At 44.3% G+C, this 24410-nt stretch overlaps 3 protein-coding genes across 3 annotated transcripts; all 3 read right to left on the bottom strand.

Moving 5' to 3' along the window:
• Positions 1-2288: 2288 nt before the first annotated feature.
• LOC308124566 (hemoglobin embryonic subunit alpha-like) lies at positions 2289-2952 on the bottom strand (the record flags this gene model as incomplete). Its single annotated transcript, XM_080487638.1, has 3 exons — positions 2289-2418; positions 2550-2757; positions 2855-2952. 3 exons carry the CDS (start codon positions 2950-2952, stop codon positions 2290-2292), a joined length of 435 nt encoding a protein of 144 aa, XP_080343764.1. The 3' UTR covers position 2289.
• A 1390-nt stretch (positions 2953-4342) lies between these two features.
• On the bottom strand, positions 4343-5016 carry LOC308124568 (hemoglobin embryonic subunit alpha-like; the record flags this gene model as incomplete). Its single annotated transcript, XM_080487640.1, has 3 exons — positions 4343-4471; positions 4620-4827; positions 4919-5016. 3 exons carry the CDS (start codon positions 5014-5016, stop codon positions 4343-4345), a joined length of 435 nt encoding a protein of 144 aa, XP_080343766.1.
• Positions 5017-8877: 3861 nt separating this feature from the next.
• On the bottom strand, positions 8878-24131 carry kank2 (KN motif and ankyrin repeat domains 2). The gene is made up of 13 exons (XM_080487898.1): positions 24029-24131; positions 18165-18248; positions 15407-15485; positions 13739-15100; positions 13156-13365; positions 12958-13066; positions 12191-12772; positions 12018-12105; positions 11493-11712; positions 11079-11221; positions 10567-10767; positions 10375-10473; positions 8878-10223 (listed from the first exon to the last, which is right to left on the bottom strand). Exons 3-13 carry the CDS (start codon positions 15441-15443, stop codon positions 10167-10169), a joined length of 3108 nt encoding a protein of 1035 aa, XP_080344024.1. The 5' UTR covers positions 15444-15485; positions 18165-18248; positions 24029-24131; the 3' UTR covers positions 8878-10166.
• Between the last annotated feature and the right edge of the window lie 279 nt (positions 24132-24410).

Genomic DNA, 24410 nt, shown 5'->3' with positions numbered 1-24410 from the left:
TAAATGTTTACTATCAATTAATATCAGAAAACATGTACTGAAAGGTTTTTCAGTTTCTTTCTTTTTTAGGAATCATAATTTTTTATATGATAACAGTAACACTTCGTAAGTCCAGCATCTGCAAATGATAGACCATCAATAGAAATCACAACTTCATCAACTTTTACTACCAAAAGAGCCATTTATGTCACTTTCCACCAATCCAAATATAACTGGAGCTACAAAAACATGTTTAACCTCTAAAATGAGGCTCAAGTGGCTAATAATGTTTATGTTAAAAAAAAAAAAACCCGGTATCTTACATTGTATTCTATATATCTCACATGATTTAACAGTTTCACACTCATTTTGTTTAGGCAACTTTTTTGGACAATTTTGACATTTTAGCAGTAATAACTATTTTGACTGGTTTTTAAGCCTTTCTTTGCATGTTTTTACAATTTACTATGATTATTATTATTTTTTTCACTTATTTACAGGATTTTTATTTTGGTGTAAGGATGTTTGTTTGTAATGTATTAAGTATGTACATTGGGTGACAAGTTGGATTATAAGTTAAAGACGAAGGTTGAAAGAATCCTATTCGATTTCTTTTTCATGAACAATATCATAGAAGCATGTCATAATGTTGTTGAGATGATTCAACTTAAATAATCCCATTATGTTAGTGTCTCAGTGCTTTGGGATTTTCTTGTATCTTTCTTTTGTCCTCAGTGTACAGCTGTGACATGATATTGCAGAGAAATTTATTGACTTTGTTGTTATTTTCCCTTTATTTTTGTTTCTTTAATTAGAGCCCTGAATGGATTACAGATGTTCTTTATTAAATGTACAATTTATGTGACTTAATGACCATAAATTACATATTACGTATTTGCAGAGCTTGCATAGAAACATAGAATAGTTTTTCAAGCAGTATCTGCATACTGCATGTTGATATGAGGCTCTTCTCATGTGGAACAGGTTCAGTTTAACACAGATTACACAGAGTAGGCTTAAAACGTTCCTGTTTCATAAAGTTTACAGTTAGGACTGGTTCGGGCAACACTGGACCACTAAGAAAAGGGCCACTGACCACTGTCCATACATTCATATTTCACCATTACAAGTCACTAACCTTCAGTCTCTCTCATGATCTGAGCCTCCTGTCTCCATGAAATCTGCAGCGAGCTGCTGTCTTATGTCCGTCCATGTGATTGTCTGTTGCTCTTTGCTTCTGTCCTCTCCTTTCTCTCTCTTTCTATCCCCGATCCCAGGGGTGTGCATTAGTGGCTCCCTGAAGCGTTCACTAATTCATACCTAAAGAAATAGTTTATCTTATTTTTGCCTTATATACACATCAAATTTTCAAAATGACTTTTATCTCTTGGAAAGAAATATCTAAAATGGGATAAAATCTTAAAATGACTAGAATTTCTAAAAGAGAATAAAGGTTAAAAATGGAAAAGGTAACGCTGCTTATAAAATAGATAAAATGACTACAATGTCCTTCTTCTTGTGTCCATAAGACTTTATGACTCATTCATGCAAATAGTATTTGCTGTGTTTGGTTTAATTTCATCCCTTCTGTGCTTATATTAGTACATGTTTGTCTTGTGTTATTTAAGATTGTGGAGAAAAGCAATTTCCCTGTGGGATTAATTTGTATAAATTAGGCATATGTATTTCTATTCTATTCTATTCTATTCTATTCTATTCTAAAATGTCAAAATAGTCTGAAATGTGCTGGAAAAGAGGGATGAAAGTGCCAAAACAGCTGAAACTATAATAAAAACCATCATACGGTGTAATTAAAATGTCATAAAAGAAAACTTGTACTTGAAACGTCATAAAGGCAACAGTTTTCAGCGTGTTTCAAAACCACTGTCTGAAAGTTCAGAAGCTGAGTTCGCCTAATTTTAAAGGTGCAACGTGTTTTGCGGCTCCAGGTAAATTTGGTTTGGTGGAAAATCACAAAAATGTCTCTTTCGGTCATAAAGATTGCAGATCCTCCAAACCAGAAGAGAAGGAACTCGCCTCCTGTCATCCTGCTCCTGCAGATGTTTCTTACTTAATACGGAGCGTATTGAAATGCCTATGCGCTTTAACAACTTGAGCTCCATTTATATGACCATGGCTGTTGTCAAACACATCATCACAAGGTCTAGAAGTGAAATCAAACAAGACACAAGGCATCGCTAAGAAAAAAAGGAGAAACAGAAACCAAAAGCTTAGTTTTGTTTGTATTTATTGGTCATGCTGCAGGATGAAGTTCGCTCTTCTTTTCTCCGTGCTGCTGCTGTTTGCAGTTTATCGGTACTTCTCGGCCAGGGCGCGAGCCAAGGCGGCCAGGAACTTGTCCATGGCCACGTGCACCTCGGGGGTGAACTCGTTGGGGAACATAATAGCCATGACCACCAGGATGTTGTGAGAGGCGATCTGCGGAGAATCACACAGAGACATTGAGACGACTTCCACCATGTCTGTTTCTCTGCAACGTGCAGGCGCGTAAACGTTTTTGCGTAAAAGCTGAGTTGAGCGTCTGGACGCGTCCCGTTTCGTTTGTGTACCTTGAAGTTGGCAGGATCCACTCGCAGGGTGAAGGCGTGCAGCTCACTGAGGTTCAGGAGGCCGTTAGTCAGGTCATCGATTTTGGACACGGCATCAGCCACTCCGGACATCACGGTCACTCCGTGCTTCTTGATGGGGGCAGAGCCGGGGCTCAGGTCCTTCCAGTGGGCGAAGTAGGTCTTGGTCTGGGGGTACACCACGATCATCCTGCAGGGGGGAGGGGAATAATATAAATGAGAAGGCCAAATGAAATTAAAAAAAACAGAATTTGCACCGGGGAATATGTAAGGATGGGGGTAGTTACCTGGACAGAGCATCCCTGCCGATGTCCGGTGCGTGGGTGGAAATCTTAGACCAGAAGGCCTTGACCACATCCTTGTCCTTGGTAGTGAGAGAAGTCATCTTGCTTCAGCTTTGACTGGAGCCGCACGGTGAGCGCCTTTTATGTCTGCAACAAAGCCCTCCTCTCCCACCCCCCAACACACCCACCCACCCACACACACACCCACACACACACACACACACACACACACACACACACTAGGAAGTTATGACAGTTTTAGAAAACGTCACCTATCCCACATTGTACTGTATCTATCATTGTTGTATTTGAGCAAAAGAAAGAAAGAAAAAAGATGGAAGGGGCCTTTTCTCAAACTTGACTTAATATACAATTAAAGGTGATAAAGAGCTAAATTTAAATATTACAGAAAACGACACAAATCCAGAATCAATAACTCCAGATTATGCATCGAGAGACTGAGAGCTGATATGAAGAACTTGCAGCAACACCTGCACATTATAACACATCTGCCTGAAAACGTAACGTCCCCAGCTGCGACACAACATCCGTCAGAGGGCGGCAGCAGTGTGGAGGGTGGGGTGTTGTTACCAGATAACAATACCACTCATAGACCCATCTCACGCTATATCATAAGTGGAAGTCTCAGTTTCTAGAGGAGTAGCACGCTCCTCTATGGATTTCCATTCATGTTTATCGACGCCTGCTCCAGATACTGGAGTACCAATTCTTCTGTAAAGAACAGCAATACTCAGTAAATGTTTCAAATGTTATCCAGAAGCAAAAAGGACACAAGAGGGAAGATAAAAGTAGGATAATGTCATATCATAGAAGAGCAGCAGGATCATTTCATGCTCATCTGCTAAAAGTTGTGAATTTCACAACATTTCAATAAAAGCAGTGATTTTTTTCATACATATTTGCTAAACTCATTTTGTTCCCTTTCGTATTGAGAGAAACTTTTGGGATTTGTAATTATCAGAGTACAAAAAAGTTCTGTTGATGTAATCAACTCTATTTTAGACAGCGGCGCATTAAACACGTCAACATTTTGTTGAGGAGAGTAACTGCTGGAAATGTTTGTGTGCTTCATCACTAGACCTCTTTCTTTCTTTCTTTCTTTCTTTCTTTCTAAGTGACTTAAAGTGAGCTCATTTTGTGGCTTGAAGTCGTCTTCCTTGCGATTGTAATATGATTTATTGCGTTTATAATTTATTTGCCACTTTATTGAAAGTGTTACACACCCTTCAGAAGTTTTTGTTGTGTTTATGGACGAGTGAATATACAGTAATTCTCCTAACTGCCTGACTTTAAGTGTAAAACTTGAGTGGTTTTCATCAGATGTAATCAATCTTCTTTGTTTTTCACTTTCTTTCAACAAGACACAAACAAATGACAAAATGACCAGAGAACACACTTTTGGTATTTTTTTGTGTGCTTTTATTGCTCAAGAAGCACAGTCCGCTGGAGGATGATTGAAGGATGAGGTGTTTATCGGTACTTCTCGGCCAGGCCACGAGCCACGGCGGCCAGGAACTTGTCCATGGCCACGTGCACCTCGGGGGAGAAGTCCTCGGGGAACATAATAGCCATGACCACCATGATGTTGTGGGAGGCGATCTGTGAAAACAAGAGAATCACCTTGATGATAACCATTGAGATTGCTTTGCTGCATTCCACTTGTGGACAGAAAAATGTTAATAATTCTGGACTTTAGAGACACTTTGCATCAATGCAAATGTGTGTGTGTGTGTGTGTGTGTGTGTACCTTGAAGTTGGCAGGATCCACTCGCAGGGTGAAGGCGTGCAGCTCACTGAGGTTCAGGAGGCCGGCGGTCAGGTCGTCGATCTTGGACACAGCTAAACCGACTCCATTCATCACGGTCACTCCGTGCTTCTTGATGGGGGCAGAGCCGGGGCTCAGGTCCTTCCAGTGGGCGAAGTAGGTCTTTGTCTGGGGGTACACCACGATCATCCTGCAGGCGGGAGGGAAATCATATAAACACAAGTTAATTGTGTTGGCCTGGATAAAGTTTTGATAAAAAAATCAGAATCACTCCTAATCACCTGGACAGAGCGTCTTTGCCGATGTCCTCCGCATAGTCGCCAATTTTGGCCCAGAAAGCCTTGACAACGGCCTTGTCCTTAGCAGTGAGGGTGGTCATTTTGCTTTTGTGTGTCGCTGGAGGGGATGATCAGCACCGAGAGTGAGGGGTTTTATATACATACATACACACACACGGGACCACCCCCAAAGATGTGGGCTGGGAGGTGGGGAGGTGGCTTCGGTACAGACAGTAAACCACTATCTGTGTGAGATAAATAAAAATCTTTCAACAAGAGCCGAAATACATCTTCATTTGTTTTTCTTCATTTCCTCTTTACTTTTGGGTCTTATTATAATTTAACAGAGTTTGACTGAGCGTTTATCTATTTATTGGCTCGTTTGTTATTATATTTTTAACAGGTCCCTTATATTGGCATTCTTTCAGTTATTCACTCACTTTTAATCATGTCAGTGAACCTGTGAGTGCCCATCCATGTCTGTGTCCATGCTGTTTTCACTGCCCAGTGCTTGTTGTTGTTTTTTTTAATGTATCTGTATACCCTGCCAGATACCTTTTCCTGCTGCTCTAAGAATCTGCCTAATCTTGACCTTGACTTTCATTGTTACTGCTTCACAGAACGACTAAGTGTGGGACCGAACACATTATATTGTTGCGGAATACACGGAAGAAGCAGATTGCTGAAGTCAACAACACAACCAACAAATCAAAAAAATCCATCACTCAGCCAAATGTATATTTTTGTGTACCTGTTGCACACTAGATGTAAAATGATTTGCCTTACAGCTACTTCTTCAAATATTCTCCAAACAAAATAATATGCACCTGGACAAACACAACCACACACACTCACATTCACACCTGAGGGCCATTTAGGACCAACAATTAACCTTAGACCACTAACAAAATGTTGCATCTAATAGGAAATAACATTAAAACTCATTTTAGTGTTTGTCCGTGGTTATTCGAAAGGTCAGATTTATCCCATCCAAAGAGATTTTAAATCTTGGCTCCACTGCCAAGTAATATTAAAAGATTTGTTTATCAGTTGGAAACTCTCCCCCTCCCCCAAATACGGTACTTTCATTACTTCCAGTCTGTGTTACATTTCGAAGGCTTATCGCACCAACTACAGCGTGGCTGCAGGGTGGATCCACAAATAGGAGGCAACAGATAAGTGCGTACAGTTCCGATGAAAACTACTGTAAAAGGTTTCCACGTGTAGTTGTACAGGACTGTGAGGATGTTTATTTTATTTATTTTTTATTTCATTTATTTATCTATTTTCCACAATTTGACACATAAAACCAAGGATTTTGACTTTGTGCCTGAAATATGTGAAAACTGATGGAAAAAATGGACAAAAAACTTGGATTATCAAGCAGGGATCCGACACACCACCACCCAGGACAACTTAATCTGCACATTTTAACCAAGGATGGCTCAACCACAACTAGGTCCCGCTGATATTATTAGTGAGGAGAGTGATCTGTGCAGATTAATTTGTGCAAACGTAGTATATGCGTCTACAGTGACAAAGATTTATCTACAGTAACAAAAACAAACAGAATATATATGCACGTAAATAAATAAACATTTCCACTTAAGTGTGGTCCTAAACACAGTACAAAACAATACATGACTAAATCTACATGTATGTAATGGTAATATGTTGAGGAGTCATGGTGTTTCATTGTATTTCTCACTGCTTGTTAGAGTGTAATAATATTCACTTGTCACCTTGTCCTGATAATGAAGATAATTGTGGAGGAAATATTCAACATTTGCAGAGTCATTGTCGGGAAGCACAGTGGTTAAATTGACTCGTCAGTGAGGGGAAGTGAGTCTGCATACAAGTCAAACAATGCCTTGCACATTTTTGGGTGCAGCAGCAGGTTTGTACAATAATGATGCAAACACAAGGCGGTGAGGTCAGCGTGCGTTATCTCATCGGCTCCTCCCAAAGTCGTCCAGCTGTCTGAGGAAACCAGATGCTGCTGTGATGGTGCGATTGTGAGCACACGTGGTGCCAGTGACTGCATTGTTGTTTGTGAAAATAGGTTAAAAAAAAAATTTGTGTAGTCATTGTGGAAGTAAACCCCATCAGCTCTGTACTCTCAGCTCAGGACCTTTCAACGTCTTTGCTTCACCAATTCACTTCTTCTTCCTCTTCTAAACAAGGGAGTTTGATCAATATGCGATCCTTCATTTTCCTAGGGGGTAACAAAAACCTTTCTACCACAAAGTAATTCCAATTTGGGGTTTCTTGAATTAAAAAACAAACAAACTTGTTTTCAAACTAAAACAGATTTTCTAAGTTATGGTTTATCAATGACTATCAGTTTTATATCTGTTTAAAAGAATGTTCATCTTTCTATCACATGTTTTGGAAAGTGGCTTGCGGGTTACAAAAGATGGGAACCAGTTGCACATATCTGTTCCAAACACTTATGTAATGGTTAAAATAATTAATTGATAGCAGTACAATCAGACTTTTCTCCTTGGATTTATTTATCATTCATTAATTGAATGACCACTGTGTGGATTCCTGCCATCCATCTTCTACATACACAACATTAACATATATTTATGCAGCCAGGGGGCATCTTATTAAATATTTTAAGGATTTATTTTTTAACTCACCTTTATTGAGTTTATAGTGAACAGCATTTTTTTTTTTTTACAGTGTTATCCATCATGAACTATTTCTCTCACATTCTTAATCCTGTCACTTCTGTTCACATGCAGATCCTCTCCACCTCCAGTTCACCCTGTCTTTTGGTCCAAACCACACAATGAAGCTGTTTTTACTACCATCCTGTAGACCTGCTGTCTTTCTTTTTAAGTGATGAAGGAGACAGATCGACGAATCCCATTTGAAACCAGCATAAATTGCACAATTGAACCTGAATGGATTTTACGTGGAGATTTTTAAATACACGCATTTTAATTCAAGAACATTATTCTCGAGTCATATAAGTACTTTGTGTACATATTGTGTTAGTCTGTGTTAGTCCATTACAATTTGGCTCTGTGGAGGTAGAGAGGATGAAATCTATGTGGTCCTTCACTGTTTCCCACACTGTGGTCAACAATGGTCCATGAGATCCCTCTAGTGGTACATGGAGGGAATATAATATATTATTGAACATGAACTTAATTAGAAAATATCGATCATAAAAACATCACAAACTTCATAATAAAAACATACAAAACACTGAATTTATATTTGAAACTGGTAGTTTCTTTGCTTTGTTTGATGAGAGGTAAAGTGGTATTGCATTTTTTTGTGGATGATTTATGTGCTTGTTATAGAGCTTCTGCTTTGTAAAGTGTGACTGTGGCGGACAGAAATGATTGATATATTAGTTGTGTTATAGCAGTACATATCTTTCCTTGCTAGACTGTCCGTAGCAATTCGGATAAGCCTCCCTCGGGCACTTCCAAAGCACTGACATGAAATATGAGAAATAAATCATGTGACCGTGTTATTGAGAACCACAGAAAATGTATTTTTCCCGGAGGCTACTTATAGAACATATAAGGTATTGATCATTGACAACACCAAGGTTTAAAGATGTCGACATTTAGAAACAAAATAAACTGTTTATATGGAAGAAGTATGAGTCTTTTTACAGTTTAAACAATCTTTAAATCATTTCTTCCACCTGTGATGCAGGCAGGAAGGTGGATTCAATCCCAAAGACAAAATGTGTTTATATCGCCCTCTTGTGGGTTTTCTCAAACATACACAGCGCGTGAACGAGCACAAAACAAAAACAGAATCCCCAAACCACCAACATACACTGTACCTCTACTTCAGGGATGACAACCTTGAAAAATTAGGTCCAAGACATTAGTTGACTTCAGTTTCGCTCAAGAAGTAAATACTTACCTTCGATAGTCATTGGTTGACTTGACCCTAGCATTGTGTTCAGGCAGACACAGGGAATCCTGAAACATGTGGTCCACATTTATTGTTTCTCAAAAAGCACAACATATTAAGAGACACACACACAAACACACACACACACACTGTAAAATCTTACATAAAACTGTCATATTACATAAACTAGTGAGCTGTGCGATTACATAAAATCAGCGTGAGCTTAAAAAGTCTAAATGTATAAAAAGATATGCTTAAATTAAAAAAGAAAAATCGAACGTTTATAAAAATCTAATTGCTCAAAAGAGAATATGAAAATTGCTAAAACATTTTCAAAAAGGAATAGAAATTTTGACATCAATAGCCTATGCACTTCTGTCCAAGGAGATTGACCTTAGGCATAATAGTTAGCAGTTTATATTGACATATATTATTTTAATATTCATATCTTACACTTCCTTTTCAGAGCCAAATCACTCACTTTCCGCTTCCCTGACCAGACTTACTGGAGTCCCCAGCACGTTTAGTCTATTCCTCCTGTTATACCTATGGTCAGCACACATAGCTACAGTCTCATCTTTACTCGTAACCACCCAAAATACCTTCCTGTATAAAAATAAAAACACCAAAGTACCTTAGCCTCCAGAAAATAACAGTAACCTCCTTTCCTTCCTTTGCACTCAAATGCGGCCCATGTGACCGTTACCACGACAACATACAGTGTAACAGAGTTGATAGAAGAAGTTTTTCTTTGGGAACTGTGGTCAACATATTAAAAAAAATACGGTTTGTTTTATGGATTAAAAAAGGGGTGCAATAAGTCATGATCTCCAGACATCCTTGATAAGGTCAGAATAAAAAAGAATATCAAAAATACTCTAGTGGAAATAAATCTTGTGTATAAATATTGACATACCAGTTAAATTTTCATTGAGGTTCTGTAGCACCAATGAGCTCGTTGATGCAAGGACACTTATGAGAGGAGTGGCTGTTGTTTCTTGATTGTGAAGCTATACATTAAAACATAATGATTTAGTGAGCAAATAATAGTGGATAGTGAAGAGAACCATGTGAAGAGATTCGGTGAACGTTTTGAATGGTACAGTGCTGATACTTGGAGTATTGTATGACAAGACTGACGCCTGCAGGATGCACTCGCACACACAAACAGACACATACGCCAACTGGGAATAAAGAAAATCAAAGATCAGTGTGCGTAAAAAGCGAGGAATAACCACGGTGCTGGCTGACATGGTAATGTACTTAAATTATTCAGAGTGAAGACAAACACACAAACAAACTCTTAATTACACTGATGTACAAGCGGATGGAAAAAGCTGCGCAGCTTCTGTGGAACCGCAGTTCATTTCAGGTCACCGGTGGGAGGAGATGAACCCAGCAGAGGAGACTTGGGCGAGACCTGGAGAACGAAAACAAAAAGGTTACAGGTCATTTCACAAAGGTCTCAGTCTTGAAACTTACTGGTTTGGGCTTTTTACATTTACCCGATTGCCTTCTCGAGCATGTGGAGAAAACAGCAACTACTCTTAGGAATCCTTGAAGGTACTCACCGGGGAAGGAGGCTTGGCAAAGTTGAGGTGAGCATAGAGAAGCACGGCGATGTCATTCTGACTGGCCTCCAGGGCGATGGAGAGAGCAGTGCTGCCGTCCTGCATGAAACAGCGTGAGGTGTGACGCGGGCGAGAGGGCAGGCTCACACAGGACTTGTCACATTTGTGAGGAACAGACGAGAACATGCTTACATTATCGGTGAGAGTGGCGTCGCAGCCTGGCACCGACAGCAGCTGACGCACGATGTCCACGTGGCCGTGCTCGCAGGCACACATGAGCGCGGTGGAGCCGTCGTCGTCGCGGATGTTGACCTGCGCGCCGCAGGAGAGCAGCGCCCTCACCATGTCGCCCCGGCCGTGACTGACCGCCAGCATCAACGCCGTCTGCCCAGCCTACAAACATAAAATCTAAATCATAACCTGATTTGCAGTGTGACTTTTTTCAGGAAGTTTGCTTGACTTTGTTGAGCCTTTTGGTACAAAGTTTGTCTCACAGTCAAAAAACAAGTGTCTGAAGTTATTTGAGGACTCTGAATTACTCGTATACGTGAATGTGACTGCATCTGTCTCTGTGTTCGCCCCGCGATGGACTGATCACCTTCACCTCTCTACCAGCAGTCAGCTGGGATCCCAAACTGTTTGAAAGTGGAAGTGAAGTCTGACGTCTGACTGTAGTGAACCCAGAGGATCAGTAGAGGGCGCACCTGGCTGGCCTTGGCGTTGACGTCTCCGGTGCGCAGCAGCTGCAGGACAGTCTGAAGGTCATTGTCAGAGTGGAAGGCTGCCAGCGCCGTCAGCATGATGGCCGTGTAGCCCGCCTTGTTCTGCTTGTCAGCGTTACACAAGCCTGTCAGGTGGAGAGGCCAATCAGTGTGGCAGGTGACACGACGCCAGCACAAACAATTAAGGGGAGAGCGAAACCACGCACACAGATTTCAACTGGCATCAACAAAAACAAATGAACAAACACAAAAAACACAGAATTGTTGACTGTTCTTGATTTCTGAATTTCTCAAACAGAGATTGGGGAATTTTTCAATCTGCTGCTCATCCCACAAACCGTTTTGAGAGTTGTTTCTTTGGACACTGAAAACGAGCACAAATGTGCAAAAGCTCACCGGTGTCGAGGAGCAGTTTCACCACAGGGAAGTTGGAGTGTGAGACAGTGTAGTGAAGCGCCGTGTTCCCGTTGCCATCCGCCATGTTGATGACAAACTCCAGCAGCTGAGGGGAGACGGAGGAGAAGGCGTCCATGTAGGCCTTGACCACGGCCGTGTTGGCGCCTTTGTGACAGGACACACGCAGCCACTCCTGCAGCACCGCGGTGTAGGCCGCCCTCTGAGAACGGACAGGATGAGGACGAGTGAGGAAAACAAGCACTGGATGGCGTGATGGAGGAGAATCACTGCAGAAACTCTTAAAGGCAGACATGTTTTAAACGCAAAGTTCATTTCATATGGCGGTCTCAACCCTTAAACCTGAAGAATCACACATTAAACGGTTCCTTTTGTGTTGTCAGTGAGGACCGTTTCTGAAGAGCCTTTTCCAGTCGAGGAGGCGAGACCGTTGGATTTCGCGAAGCGGGACAGTAACAGTGAGAGGTTTAACTTGCTTAAATGAAGTGAGTTAGAATAAGCACGTACAGCTCCTTGTTGGCTGAAGGCGTTGGGCTCCCCCAGGGCTTTCTGCAGGCCATACAGAGCTGACTTGAGGCTGTCACTCAACTCCAGCCTGACAAGAAGACACAAAACATCAATGGCTGCCGTTGCAAAGCTCACTCCACACAGACAGACTGCACAACAGTAGGAATATTTACCGGACATGTTTGGAGGAAGCTGCAGCTCCGTCAGCTGCTGGGCTGGACTCTGAGTGGACGGTGCATTGCTGGGAGGTAATCTCAGTGGTTTTAGTGACACAGGTGAGTGAAGGTTGAATGGAGTTCTGGTATGAGGTGATTTCAGTGCTTGATGATGTGGAGGTGACCGCCTGGGTGACGTTGTGCTTTTCTGGCAGCTGTTGGACAGTCTCTTTAATGGCAGGATTGCTGGCCGGATGTGAGGGGGTCGGGGCGACATCAGACGCTGGTGGCTGTGAGGCACATTTCTGCACGGTGGCGTCTGCGGCTGGTGAGTGCGCTGCTTTGTGTGACAGTGTCGCCTCTGCAGATGCCGGCTGGCTGGGACTCCGCTGTGAGTCTGGAGTGACGGCTGGTATTTTGCTGATGGTCTGCTGAGGTACGCTGGTGCTTTCTTGGTCCTGGACGGCCGTGTTGGGGGCTGTGTGCTGATGCTGGGCTGCAGATTCTGGCAGTTTTTCTCGGGCTTCATGGTATTCACTGGAGTCACTTTCTTCATCTGAGCTCTCACTGCTGCTGTCATCTGATGAGGTCGACTCATAGCTGCAAGACAAAGACATCCAATGTGTCAAACAATTCAGTGTCTTTATAACTCACACTTATTTCACCAATCTGCATACATTTTTTTGAATGGTTCCTAGAAGTAACAAAACTATTTCAGAGCCGGTTCCGTCCAAGTTCAGTGGCTATAAATGGGTAATTCCTGGTCTGCAGTGAGAAATATTTACCCTCCGTTGACTCCAATGAACTGCAGGTTTTTCTTTGTTGAGGGAGACCCGGGTTCACCTTCTGCTTTCCGCTTCATGATGGATCTCAAAGAGGACTGGGGAGATGAATCTAGAAAGCACAGCAGTGATCACACACATGGCAGGACTCATGATGTCTGAACAGGTTATCGTGAGGGTCAAACATTTCAGTCTACACACCTGCCTGACCTGAGCCTTCCTGTGAGTGGATGGAGTCGTTGGATGCCTGCAGGCGAGCCTCATTTTCCTCACATGGCACCGGAACAATCTGATTACCGGAAGCTACGGCGACAGCTGGACTCGCTACGGGTACCGAGGTGGACAGCTCGCTCTTCAGGACATCGCGTACCTGCTTAGAGCTGACTGCAAGCGGCAAATCAACTGGCGCATCTGAGAGACAGAAAGAAGACTTGTTGGTTTCAAAGAATCAAACAGTTCATTGTAAATTATACAAATTTCACATTGCTCAAACATTCATTGCCTATATTCTTACTGTCTAATGAGATCTGATAGTGTGCTCTGTCTTCATTGTTGTAACTTATAGCGATGTTAAATGGCATGATTGTTTCTAGTATTATAGCTTATCACACATTATAGGGGCAAAACATTGGAAACCAAACATAACTGCTCTATAATATTGTTCACAAATGTCAATGATATATTGCACAAAGGGCTATTGTATCGGACTGCAGTCGACTGGTTAGATAAAGTTACCAAACGGCTAACTGTGTTTTTGGTTGTAAACCTGTGGTTGAACTCAGACCTTCTGTTTGTCCCCTCTGGTGTCCTTCCACTGCTCCCAGGGCTGGCCGAGGCGAGGGCGAGCTGCAGGTCTCTGCTCGGAGCAGCGTGCCCACCTCCACCACCGTCGGCTGCTCCAGCGTGTACACCTGGATACCCACAGTCCTGTGCTCCCTCTGCTGCGGCTGCTGTGTGAAGCTGACCAGGGTGTGCAGGCTGCAGCCTTTGGGCTCCTGCCAGCCCGTGCTAGTAGCCATGACCGGATGCTCTGCCTGAGGTGCCTTCTGAGCTGCGGTGGTCTGCTGTTGTGCAGCTTGAAGCTCTTGCATTGTCCTCTTTAGTTGGCCCTCAAGCTGGCCCACTTGATCCTTGAGGGCCTCCGTTTCGGGCAGCAGGCCCAGGTCCTTTTCCCGAACCCACACTCCCACATGACGACAACCCCGCGAGTCCTCTGGCCCGACTCCGATGGTACGCACCTCCCGCTTCGCATCGGGTCGCGCTCCACTCACAATCACCGTATCCTCGATCTCACAGCCCGAGTCCTGCTTGGAGCCCTCGGGCGTGCTGGGAGACAGTGGCTCTGCTGGCTTGTTGCTGCTCTTAGCTCCACCGTTCCCCTCTTCTTCGGGGATGTCAATGTAGAGCTCCCCTCGGGTACGACCCCGGTTGAACCCCAGAGTGTGGCCGAGGAACTTCTGGCTCTTGAGCTGGACGCTGAGCTGCCGTTTCTCTTCCTGCAGCACTGAGAGTTTAACCTGAAGAACAGGGATGGTCTTCACCTGCTCCTCCAGCTCTTTTATCTTCCGGAGCGCTGCAGCCATTTGCTCCCTGACATGCTGCAAATGGGCTGGGGTTGGAGTTACCGGAGTGGACAGGCCAGAACTCAAAGGGGTGAAGGATCCACCTCCACCATGTGCCCGGTTGAAGCTGTGTGCGCTGCTGATGGACGTGTTGGAGCCTGCTACACTGCTGTGCATGCTTCCCAGATTGGAGAATCTCCGCCCTTCCTTCTCCTCTTCAAGCTTTCGGCGGGCATCCAACAGAGTCTTCTCCACCCGGGCGGTGCTGAAGTTGGGCCTGTGCATGGTGTGGTACCCCGGGGCACAGTAGGAGAAGGAGGAATGGCGGCTGTCCATGCTGGTGTTGGAGCACAGCGACTCTGTGGAGGTCCACCAGGAGCCGGCGTAGCCGTAACCACGTGGCAAGGAGCCATAGCGTGGCCGACGTTGGATAGGCACCTTTTTGATCGTGTTCCCCTTCTCTATGTCATTGACATATTTGAGGAAGTCCAGGTCCAGACGGTATCCATAGGGGGTCTCCACTGAGTAGGGGGCCTCCGGTTCTTTGGTGTGCAGTGAAGGGTGAGCGGGCGGGTTCAGTTTTCCTGCAGGGGGAAGGAAATCAACTTTAAACAAACAGAAATCCACATCTAATCTTGGGCTCAGACTTAAAAAAAACTGCGTCAGCTCCGAGCTGCTGTGTATTTATGGTTGGACTCTAAAACAATTTCTAAATTAAGTCCGAAGTGGAACGACGCAGTTCACTCTGCCTAGAACTGAGTGGGGTTTATATGAAAGCGCACTATTAAATTACATACAAGTTGTGTGACAGTTCAAATCCTAACAAAATGAACTAACTATCTAAACACCATGTTGAATTTTGCCAGTAAAAATAAACTCAAACACTGCACCTGGGAAGCCGGGGTCCATATGCAGCACTTGAGCCATGATGAGCCGGTGGCTGCTTTTCCGTCACACACGAACTCTCACCTGTAAGGTCACAGACATGTAGGGTTCACACATCATTATTCCTCGGTAATAAAAGGACACATCACTTATGCTATGGTATAAATAAAACGTGACGTGGTGAGTGTATCCATCAGATGTTATTTTCAGCCATATTGTTGCTGCCCGTATGATGGTCAGAAATACTTGTACTGTTTCTTTCAGCCGCCTCTGTCCCTTATTATAGCCCTTCATTTTCTGGAAGCTGCTGGGTCACAGTCGATTGTGTATTTGTTTCTGTCCATAGCGAAGAGGAGTTACAGGGGGAAAGTTTCCTGGCAGCTGATTCCAGCACAGAGATTTGCCCGTTACAGCCTTATTAGGAATCATCTGTGCGCACAAACTTCACCGCTCGATTGAAGCCTTTGCAGACACTCTCTCTTCTTTCTCTCTGGCGCTTTCACGGCATCTCTAAACTCGGGTTTCTGCTCTGTTTGCCCCTTTTTTTAAAAAGCTTTTCCTGCTGCTCTCAATGTCAGCTGACGATCAGGAGGTTTCATCTCGTCACATTCTCTTTCGCCCCACACAAACTGAGGCATTAATCAAAAAACAGAGGATGCAACAAATCAATGAAAACCTACATATTTTAACTTTTGCTCTCATAGACTGCCAACAACGCCGATGCCTCTGAGTTTGCCTTAGCTTGGAAAAGATTAACTTTCTAGGTCATCACTTCATGTGAACAAGTGGACGTAATGTTTCAGCCAGCCACAGATTTATCCAGTTAAACTGCCTTAGCAGCTTTTGAAAGCGAAGATCGAACCTTCACTCTGTTTTTTGGGGGGGATTGCTTCAGTATGAGGACATTCTTATTTCTTTTTGGAGTCCCTAAGGCTCTCGTTCTCGCTCTCTCTCTTTCTCTTTACCTCTCTCTCTCTCTCTCGCTCTCTCTCTCTATCTCGTGACCCTTGCCTTTGCTTGCTCGTATGTGAAAAGTAGGGCACTTGGAAACAGTGACTAAATTTACTTGGTATTTTTGAAGTGCTGGAGTCCGTTTAATTTCTCAGTGTGATTCTTCTTATCTGTAGCCCTTCATCACCCCCCCAATGCCAAGATGGCCACACACGTTCGAGTCATGGAAACACTATGTATGCACATATATAGCTGACACAATTTTCAAGCTCTTCCCACCCTCATGGCGCTAAGACTGAATTTAATTTGATTGGATATGGCAAGCCGAACAAGCCAACTATGTTTTCGCTTCCACATGAGGCATTTCTCAGACGTTCCAGATATAAGTTGTAACTCAGCCTTACATGAATGTTAAACTTTGAGGGTTGGAGGAAAAAAAGAAAGTGGGTTGAAAAATGCTCCTAGTTACAAAAGAGAAGTTTTGGCTCTTTGCCTTCTCCACTTTGAGTGTGTGTTTATCTATAGCGAAAGTGTTAGGCTGATTAAGCGGTGCATGTTATGGAGTGTGGTCTTGGTATGACTGCATGTATGAGAAAGTGGGAGCCAGACGTGGCGAGGAGGAGTGCTTGGAAGGGAGACAGCGTGTGAGAGAGTGACTGTGTGCGAGTAGAGGAGGGTGGAGGACGGCACTGACAGCGGACAGTTGATGAGATATAATTAGAGTTGGCGATCTAACGTCCCAACCCAGCAGACTTCGGGGCTGACGTCGTCCACTCGACTTCTGTAGGAAAGAACGGCTTTCTTCTCTTTCAAATGCACATTAAGTTTGATGTCAATGTCTTCTCCCTTATTGCCTCTCTGGGAGCCATTCCTCCCACATCACCCCCTCAAAACGCCCACACCATCAGGCCTCCACATCTGCTTTTCCAAGAACGGTTCACTGGGTGTTTCAGATGTGTTAGCATGTCTGTATGTGCTCCCCTGAGTGTGTGAGTACGGTCGGGGTGGAAGGGCTGACCTTCCTCCCTCTTTCTCAGCTCTTAAACAGAGTTCCTTTGAGATGACATCTGAACAGAAACAGTGTTCACCCTTCCCCGGCGCCATGTTGCCATTCTTTGGACGATTCTCTGAGCCAGCCTCATCCAGGACAAATGTTTTGCCCCCAATACGCCCCTCCACCTCATCCAGCTGCATACCATACTCGAGGAAGCAATGATCGCCTGTCTACTCCCTCCACTCTGTGCTATTGAGATTAAGGCAACCCTCAGGGGGTGGGATGCAGGTCATCCAGCACAAATTACACGTCTGTGGTATGTCCTGTAAGACGGCACGAGAATAACAGCATTACGCTGTGACTTCACCGGGCTCACTCGCCAGTACAAAACGTTTGTGTTTGTGCATGCTGGAAAGATTCAGATTTACTCAAACTGTGGAGTTTTTGCATTTGAAAGCTTCAAACTGGGTCTGATTTACAATGTGTGTAAACAGCCTCATATCTTTGGTGTATCAGAGGATTGAGACCACCCTGAGGAGTAATTTACAGAGCCAGGCTTTATTTCGAGGTCAGCTCTCCCAAGTTTATCAAACTCATTGCTTCCATTCATTGAGTCACCTTATTATTATTGCCATGACAAAGGATTAAACCTCAGTATTGCTCACTCAGAAATACCACTCTTTCAACCAACCAGAGGAGATCTGTATGGATTTTTCCACTGCCTGAGTGACGCTCAGCCGATGGTGATTGCTATTTTGCTCAGGCTTGGGAATGGTTTGCGAATTAGGAAAAGGGAGATTTTATTTTCCGCTTCATACCAGCTGCTTGCGCTGTGAGGACGGATCTCTCCTCCCCGGGCTCCTTGCTCTCCCTTCCTTTCCTTGCTCCTTGACAGTCAGCACCTGTATGACAGAAGAGAGAATAAAGGAGCTGTGACTGTTTGTAACCCAGTAGAACAGACAGCAGGTGAGTTTGGCAGAACTTCACTGAAAGAGCTCAGAGTTGTTGACAAAGAAACTGTAACAGGTTACAAAAGAGTGGCCCGTCCTGAGACTGTAAACGCAGGTTGCAAAAGCATTCCTAAACAATCCCGTGGTTTTGACTGACACGCCGGACGTGAACAATATGCCTCCATGAGATGCCAATCACACTTTGAAATCCTTTGTGCTGCGCTGTGGATGAAGCCTGAGCGCCATGTGTGAGTGCTCTCCTCGCAGCTTTGCAGGAAAACTTTCCCCCACCCCGTTCACGACTCCAGTTCGAGGCACTCTAATCAATTCAAGGCTGGGAGCGGGAGCCTCCCTGCCATGTGATTGGGCAACGTGCTCTGTTTGCATACTCCCAAATCCAGCGGTACAGACGCACACTCACGCCCTGCAGATTGGTGGGAAAAGCCATCACCTGGGCAATGATTTCATAACTTTATGGCCAACACACTTTACCGCCTTGTGTGTGTGTGTGTGTGTGTGTGTGTGTGTGTGTGTGTGTGTGTGTGTGTGTGTGTGTGCGTGTGTGCGTGTGTGCATGTGTCCACCAGATAAGCAGCATGACGGCGTCTGCTGATTCTCAGACTGTGGCTCCGGCAGCTGGGAGTCAGGCTGCTGTGGTCGACATTTTCTCTGAAGGTCTCGCAGCCCAACAACACACCAATAGATGACCTTTGCATTATATCATAACAAGCCTCGCTGTTGTTCGGCCCCATTGTTTCATAGAGTTGTCATGCCAGTCGCTCAGAGGGTGGGGGTGGGGTTGGGGGGGGGGGGGGGCATATCTTTTAGGCTGGAACTACAGCCAAATTACAAAGAGCCATTCATTCAGCCACTAGTTCCACAGCTGGTTCTAATAGAAAGCAAGGAGGGGCAAGACAGAGAGGAAGAGTGTGTGTGTGTGTGTGTGTGTGTGTGTGTGTGTGTGTGTGTGTGTGTGTGTGTGTGTGTGTGTGTGTGTGTGTGTGTGTGTGTGTGTGTGTGTGTGTGTGTGTGTGTGTGTGTGTGTGGTGAGGAAATTTTGCCTCAAAACAAACAAACACTTGATGTAGGGTTGTTATGGACCCACACATTGACAGAGAGTGAAAAGGCGAAGCAGGACGGGTCTGATGTCTGAATCTGGAAATGCCCACGGCCCCAAAACTGACAGGCCTGGCTATTTGTGCTTCTGCCTGCTGAAAAATTCTACAGGAAATGCATATTTCCATGGCTATATACCAGTCAGAAAGCTTTACTCTGAAGCTCTAAGGATAAAAAGCAATTAGTGTTTAGTGATAACACTGTACTAGCAAATACATGAGTAAGAGAAATACCAAACTTTACAGATGAGACCAAATGAATTCCCACCGCCTCCCACAAAACAGAGATGAAAACACGCAGATATCCAAACACAGCAGCGCTGACCGAGGCCCCAGACTCCCACAGACCAACAAATACAGCTGCAGCTATTAGGATGATTTATTCAGGTAGGCCCAGAGATAACGTCAAAACTAAGTGATTTAACTGGCTTTAATTTGTCTTGAAACTCTTGGTCTAATTAAACAAACAGCAGTTTCCTGCTGTCAGTTCAGAGCGGGATGGCTTTCAAATTATCAGTGCTCTGTTGGTTTATGTGTCGCTGTCATCATACCAACCTAATTGATGTTGCGAAACACAGATGATAATTTGCGGTCTGACGAAGAAAGGGTTACAGGAAAGGGAGCTTCGTCTTGTCATTCCCCGGGGATGTAGAAACAACCAGCGACTTCCTCTCAGGCCAGGAGAAAGAGTAACAAGGAGAAGGAAAGCATAAACTAAAAAGAAAAGAGAAAAAAAAGGAGCAGGGGTAACAGAGGAAAGAGGTACAGTATTTGAAGGAGGGTGGGAATATGAGGGAAAGAAAAGGCAAAGCTGCAAAGAGGAGGGGGGAGGAAAAAAAAATACAGAAATGTTGCAGAGAGTTTTAGATGGAAACTTCTCAAACGAGAAGAACATGTCTGTTTTCAGATTTGGGCTCCAACCGAATGAATCACTGCAAACCCCCGCTGCTGACACCACAATGAGTATGCTGCTACTCCGAAGCAGCAGAAACAACAAAAAGATCCCATCCAGGGCCCAGAAATGCTCCTCACAGAGTAAATCAAGTCTCTAAAGACCTTTCCTCATAATCTCAAAAGGCTCCGCCTCAAAGATTACCACCATTTGTGCATTCCTCTCCTAAAAATAGACAGAAAATAGAGAATCCCAACTACAAACAGTACTTTGTCTAACTAAATAAAGCTTATTGTTGGGTTTTTTTTGTCCTCAGAGTAACACATCGCGAAGACCCCATACAGCTGTGCAGTGGGCTTTTAATGTTACATAGAGATACCAAGAGGAGATTCGGCGGCTGACGGGTCCACTGAGACTTCTTTGTCAACCTCTTTCCGCAGCACAGATGGTTTTATTCAGCCAACTGGTCCTGAATGAATAATAAATCAGGGAAAAATTATAACAAATCTTTCTCCTGGAGCGCTCAAGAATGCTAAATGTAGAATTTACAGGAGACGTCTGTCACCAGCATAATGTGGCTGAACGGCGTGCGTCACTGCAGGACAGAAAGGGCCTTCACCCAGTGAAACGGGGCCACATGATCTCACATCAACATGGTAATAAAGTGAGTTCTCAGGCTGCTTCTGTGATACATTGACTAATATTGGCATTTAACTTGGGACAGTGAAATCATTCCCCATTGGGATGTCACCACCAGGACTCTCTGCCCTTCAGCAGTAAGGCCCCTGTTTTTCACATTAGCACTGGTGGCTTGGAGGAGCAGACGGCGCGGGGCTGAAGCCGTCTGGTGCTCGCTAGACGACGGCCAAAAGGAGGGGCAGGCCGGCTCACATTACTCCTGGAACAGGAGCAGAGTAAACACCCGCCATGCTTGCTATTGGTCATTGTGCTAACCTCCAACAGGAAACTGAGCAAGGGTGGGGTAGAGCGGCAAGGAGCGGCACCGGAAAAAAGAAATACAAAAAAAAAAAAAAAGAAGAAAAAAAGCCATTTGGGAGAAAATTCCTGAGCAGTCATGGAGGTGGGGATTAAGGCTGATGCCGAACAGAGAGAGGCTGAGGCTGCTTTGTTTTGAGGGGAACCGTGGAGGGGTCTGGGAAGGAGGAAGACAAAATCCAGACGGCAATGAGATGTGTGTCGGAGGGCCGGTCAGAGCAGTGTCGGGGTCGAAAGATCAGGTCGGCGCGTGTTGTGGCACTGAGCGGGCGCCACAGCAGAGCAGAGGAAGCAATCATAGTGTGGTGCTGATGTTGTCAAGTGGTTTCCTCTCAGGAATCTTATCAATTACTTCCTGATTACTGCTGATCAAAAGGCTCGAAGGACTCAGAGACAACCGAAAGGGCCCAAAAAAAACCCATTGCACCGACGACTCAAACTTGTTTACTGGACAGAAAAGTCCATCTGGCTTTACCGAGTGATTAATGTATTAAAAGAGCTCAGCCAGATTATTCAGGAAGATAATGAATTACTGTCTGTCGTGCCTCAAAAGCTGGAATTTGTCCGTATGTTCACAGGAAACATCCCTAAGCTTGTTTTCTTAATCAACACAGTTAGTAGGTGTATTAACTTGCTGTCTTGACCAAATCAGGCCGATGTTAGCTCAGTAATACTTATCATTTCCTTATAAAGTCATTCAAACTCTGCTCCACAAAGTTTGCCTTTGTCTTAGAAAGTATGTTGTGATAGTGAGGAGAAAATGGCTGCACTGAAAAGTTGATGTTCTCGCCAAATTCGAAATGTGAATGTAAAGATTCAAACACTTAAAAAGGCCCATGTGGAACATTAAAGATCTTTATATGGAGTGATGAAAGAAAGATATTGTAATAAGTGATATTGCTTTACCCGAGCAGATAATTCATTCGGCAGTAAAACTGTTGGGTGGAGCTAATCTGTAGTCGACCCCCAGACAGTGACAGGCAGGTTCAGGGTGTAATTTCATTAGCCACGCTAAACCATTTAAATGCCCGGCGTGTGGCCTTCTGTGCAAATGGGGTTTACAGCCCTGCATTCCACCACGGCACCCCCGGGTCCGAACACTGTAATGAGATGAGACAATCACATTCCAGCAAAAAGGGGCAAACATATCTGAGGGAAACTCCACCTGAACACAGATTGTCAAACTGCAGTTTGTGGGGACTCCCAATGGTTCTTAACAGGAGTCCAAGATGGTCCCCAAGTGGGAAGAGATTGTTTTCACAATTACTATTAGACAGAATTATTGTTCCTTTGCGAAATTATTGCAACAAACTCTAATAAACATTTTTCATGAGGGTGTACTCAGTTTTTATAGACGATATCAAACTTTACAGTCACTCTAACTTGCAGTGCTGCTGAACTGTACTCCGAATAGTGTGTTGTGAAAAACTAAATGCTACAAATGGAAGCCACAAAGCTCCTTGCCGAGGAGCCACAGTGACAAGACAGAGAGCATGTGAGTGCCATGCAGCTGCTAGGTGATTTAACAGCCAGCAGGCCATTACACAACAGCATTACAGTGGTGTATTGTATGATGCAGTGTAACAAACCGAGGACTACACCCCCACATCCTGCCAACTTGCTGCATGTTCTCAGTCAACAATAAAGAGATTTGAAACCTTTCACGCCGCTACATATTTGGAGGAAAACCTTGAATCTAAACGTTTTTTTTCCAGTTAAATCATTAGTTTATCTGTGAAATCAATGAGGCCCAGCAGAGTTGAGAGCAAACTAAGCGGGTCGGCAAATGTGTTTTGACCCAGATCTTCTCCATCACTCGCCTCGCTTGATGTGCATCTCCATCAGACCTCATCTGTTTCAACCCTCCTGCGTGAACGCTGACCAGCCACAGCTGGCAGGTCCGGCAAAAAGTGCTGCACAAAACATCTGGAAGCAATGAAAACTCTCAGGATGAGCGGGACCCAGCCCTCTCCTCAGAGTCTTACCGGCCTCATTTCAGGGGTTTTTTCCCCCTCCAGTTTTTCTTTCCAATTAATTAAAACATTGGATTGTTTGTATTGCTGGAACACACGAGGAAGAAAAGTTTTATTTAAAAAGTTGTGGCTGTTTAGGAATCGAAATGGTGAGGGGATTCATCACGTAGTTTTGTTATTGATGGATGAAACTGCGTCAGTCACCCGACTAAAGTTGAGGTCACCAAACGCACCATATGTAATGAATAGACCGCCTATAGGCAGCCCAGGAGTCCACGCGCAAAATAAATATCACAGGAAACGACACGTGAATCCAGGAGAAACACCCGGAAAACTGTGACATAGGTATTTATAGCTTTCTTCTCTAAAGTGTGATGAATATTTTAGAGGGTTTTGGTTAATGCGCTCCTCGGTGACGAGCCTCCGATGATGCTCTGAACAAAAAGACACGCTCGCGCCGGAGGAGCGACTCACTCAAACATTCCTCCAAAGACGCACAAATACTCACGTGAGACCACGGAAAAGCAAATCAGAGCAGAAGTATGAGGGTGTGAGCGGAGCTGGGCTGGGTTTTCTGAGCATAAAGGGACCCGTTACTTCTGAGAAAGAGGACCGGGGGGCAATATGGGCTGGACCACAAAAGAAGAAGTCACTCTCGTGCTCCGCGGCCAATGCGCGTGAAAACGCAGTTTGGAGAAGAGAAAACAAGGAGCGCGTTCAAAGAGGGTCGGTGGAAGTTCATTTAGCAGCTCTTACCTGTCCTTGTGGGAAATCCTTCCAGCCGCCTCGGCCCAGGAGCGCTCACTGACAGAGACGGAGACAAAAACACCGCAGCCAAAGATGCTGAGCGGCGCGCGCCTCCTCCTGCTGCTCTTAAAGGGCCAGTACGCACGAGGAGGCCCTCCTCCACAAACACCAGCCACGATTCGAACACTTCTATCACACAACATTCTCCCTCAAATTACTCATAATCAAGGATGACGATCTGCATCAAACAAGAGAGACTTATATTGGAATATTTTTACAGGTGTGTTACTGTAAATGCTACATTTAAACAGCTGACGATGAATTGAAGATGCTTTTACATGCAGATGAAACTAATTTATTAATCCCCTTGGGGAAATTCCTTTTTCCGCAA

This window comes from Lipophrys pholis (genome assembly GCF_963383615.2).
Source record: "Lipophrys pholis genome assembly, chromosome: 19".
Taxonomy (NCBI): domain Eukaryota; kingdom Metazoa; phylum Chordata; class Actinopteri; order Blenniiformes; family Blenniidae; genus Lipophrys; species Lipophrys pholis.
Note: the sequence above shows the minus strand (reverse complement) of the source record. Positions and strands in the feature narration are given on the sequence as shown.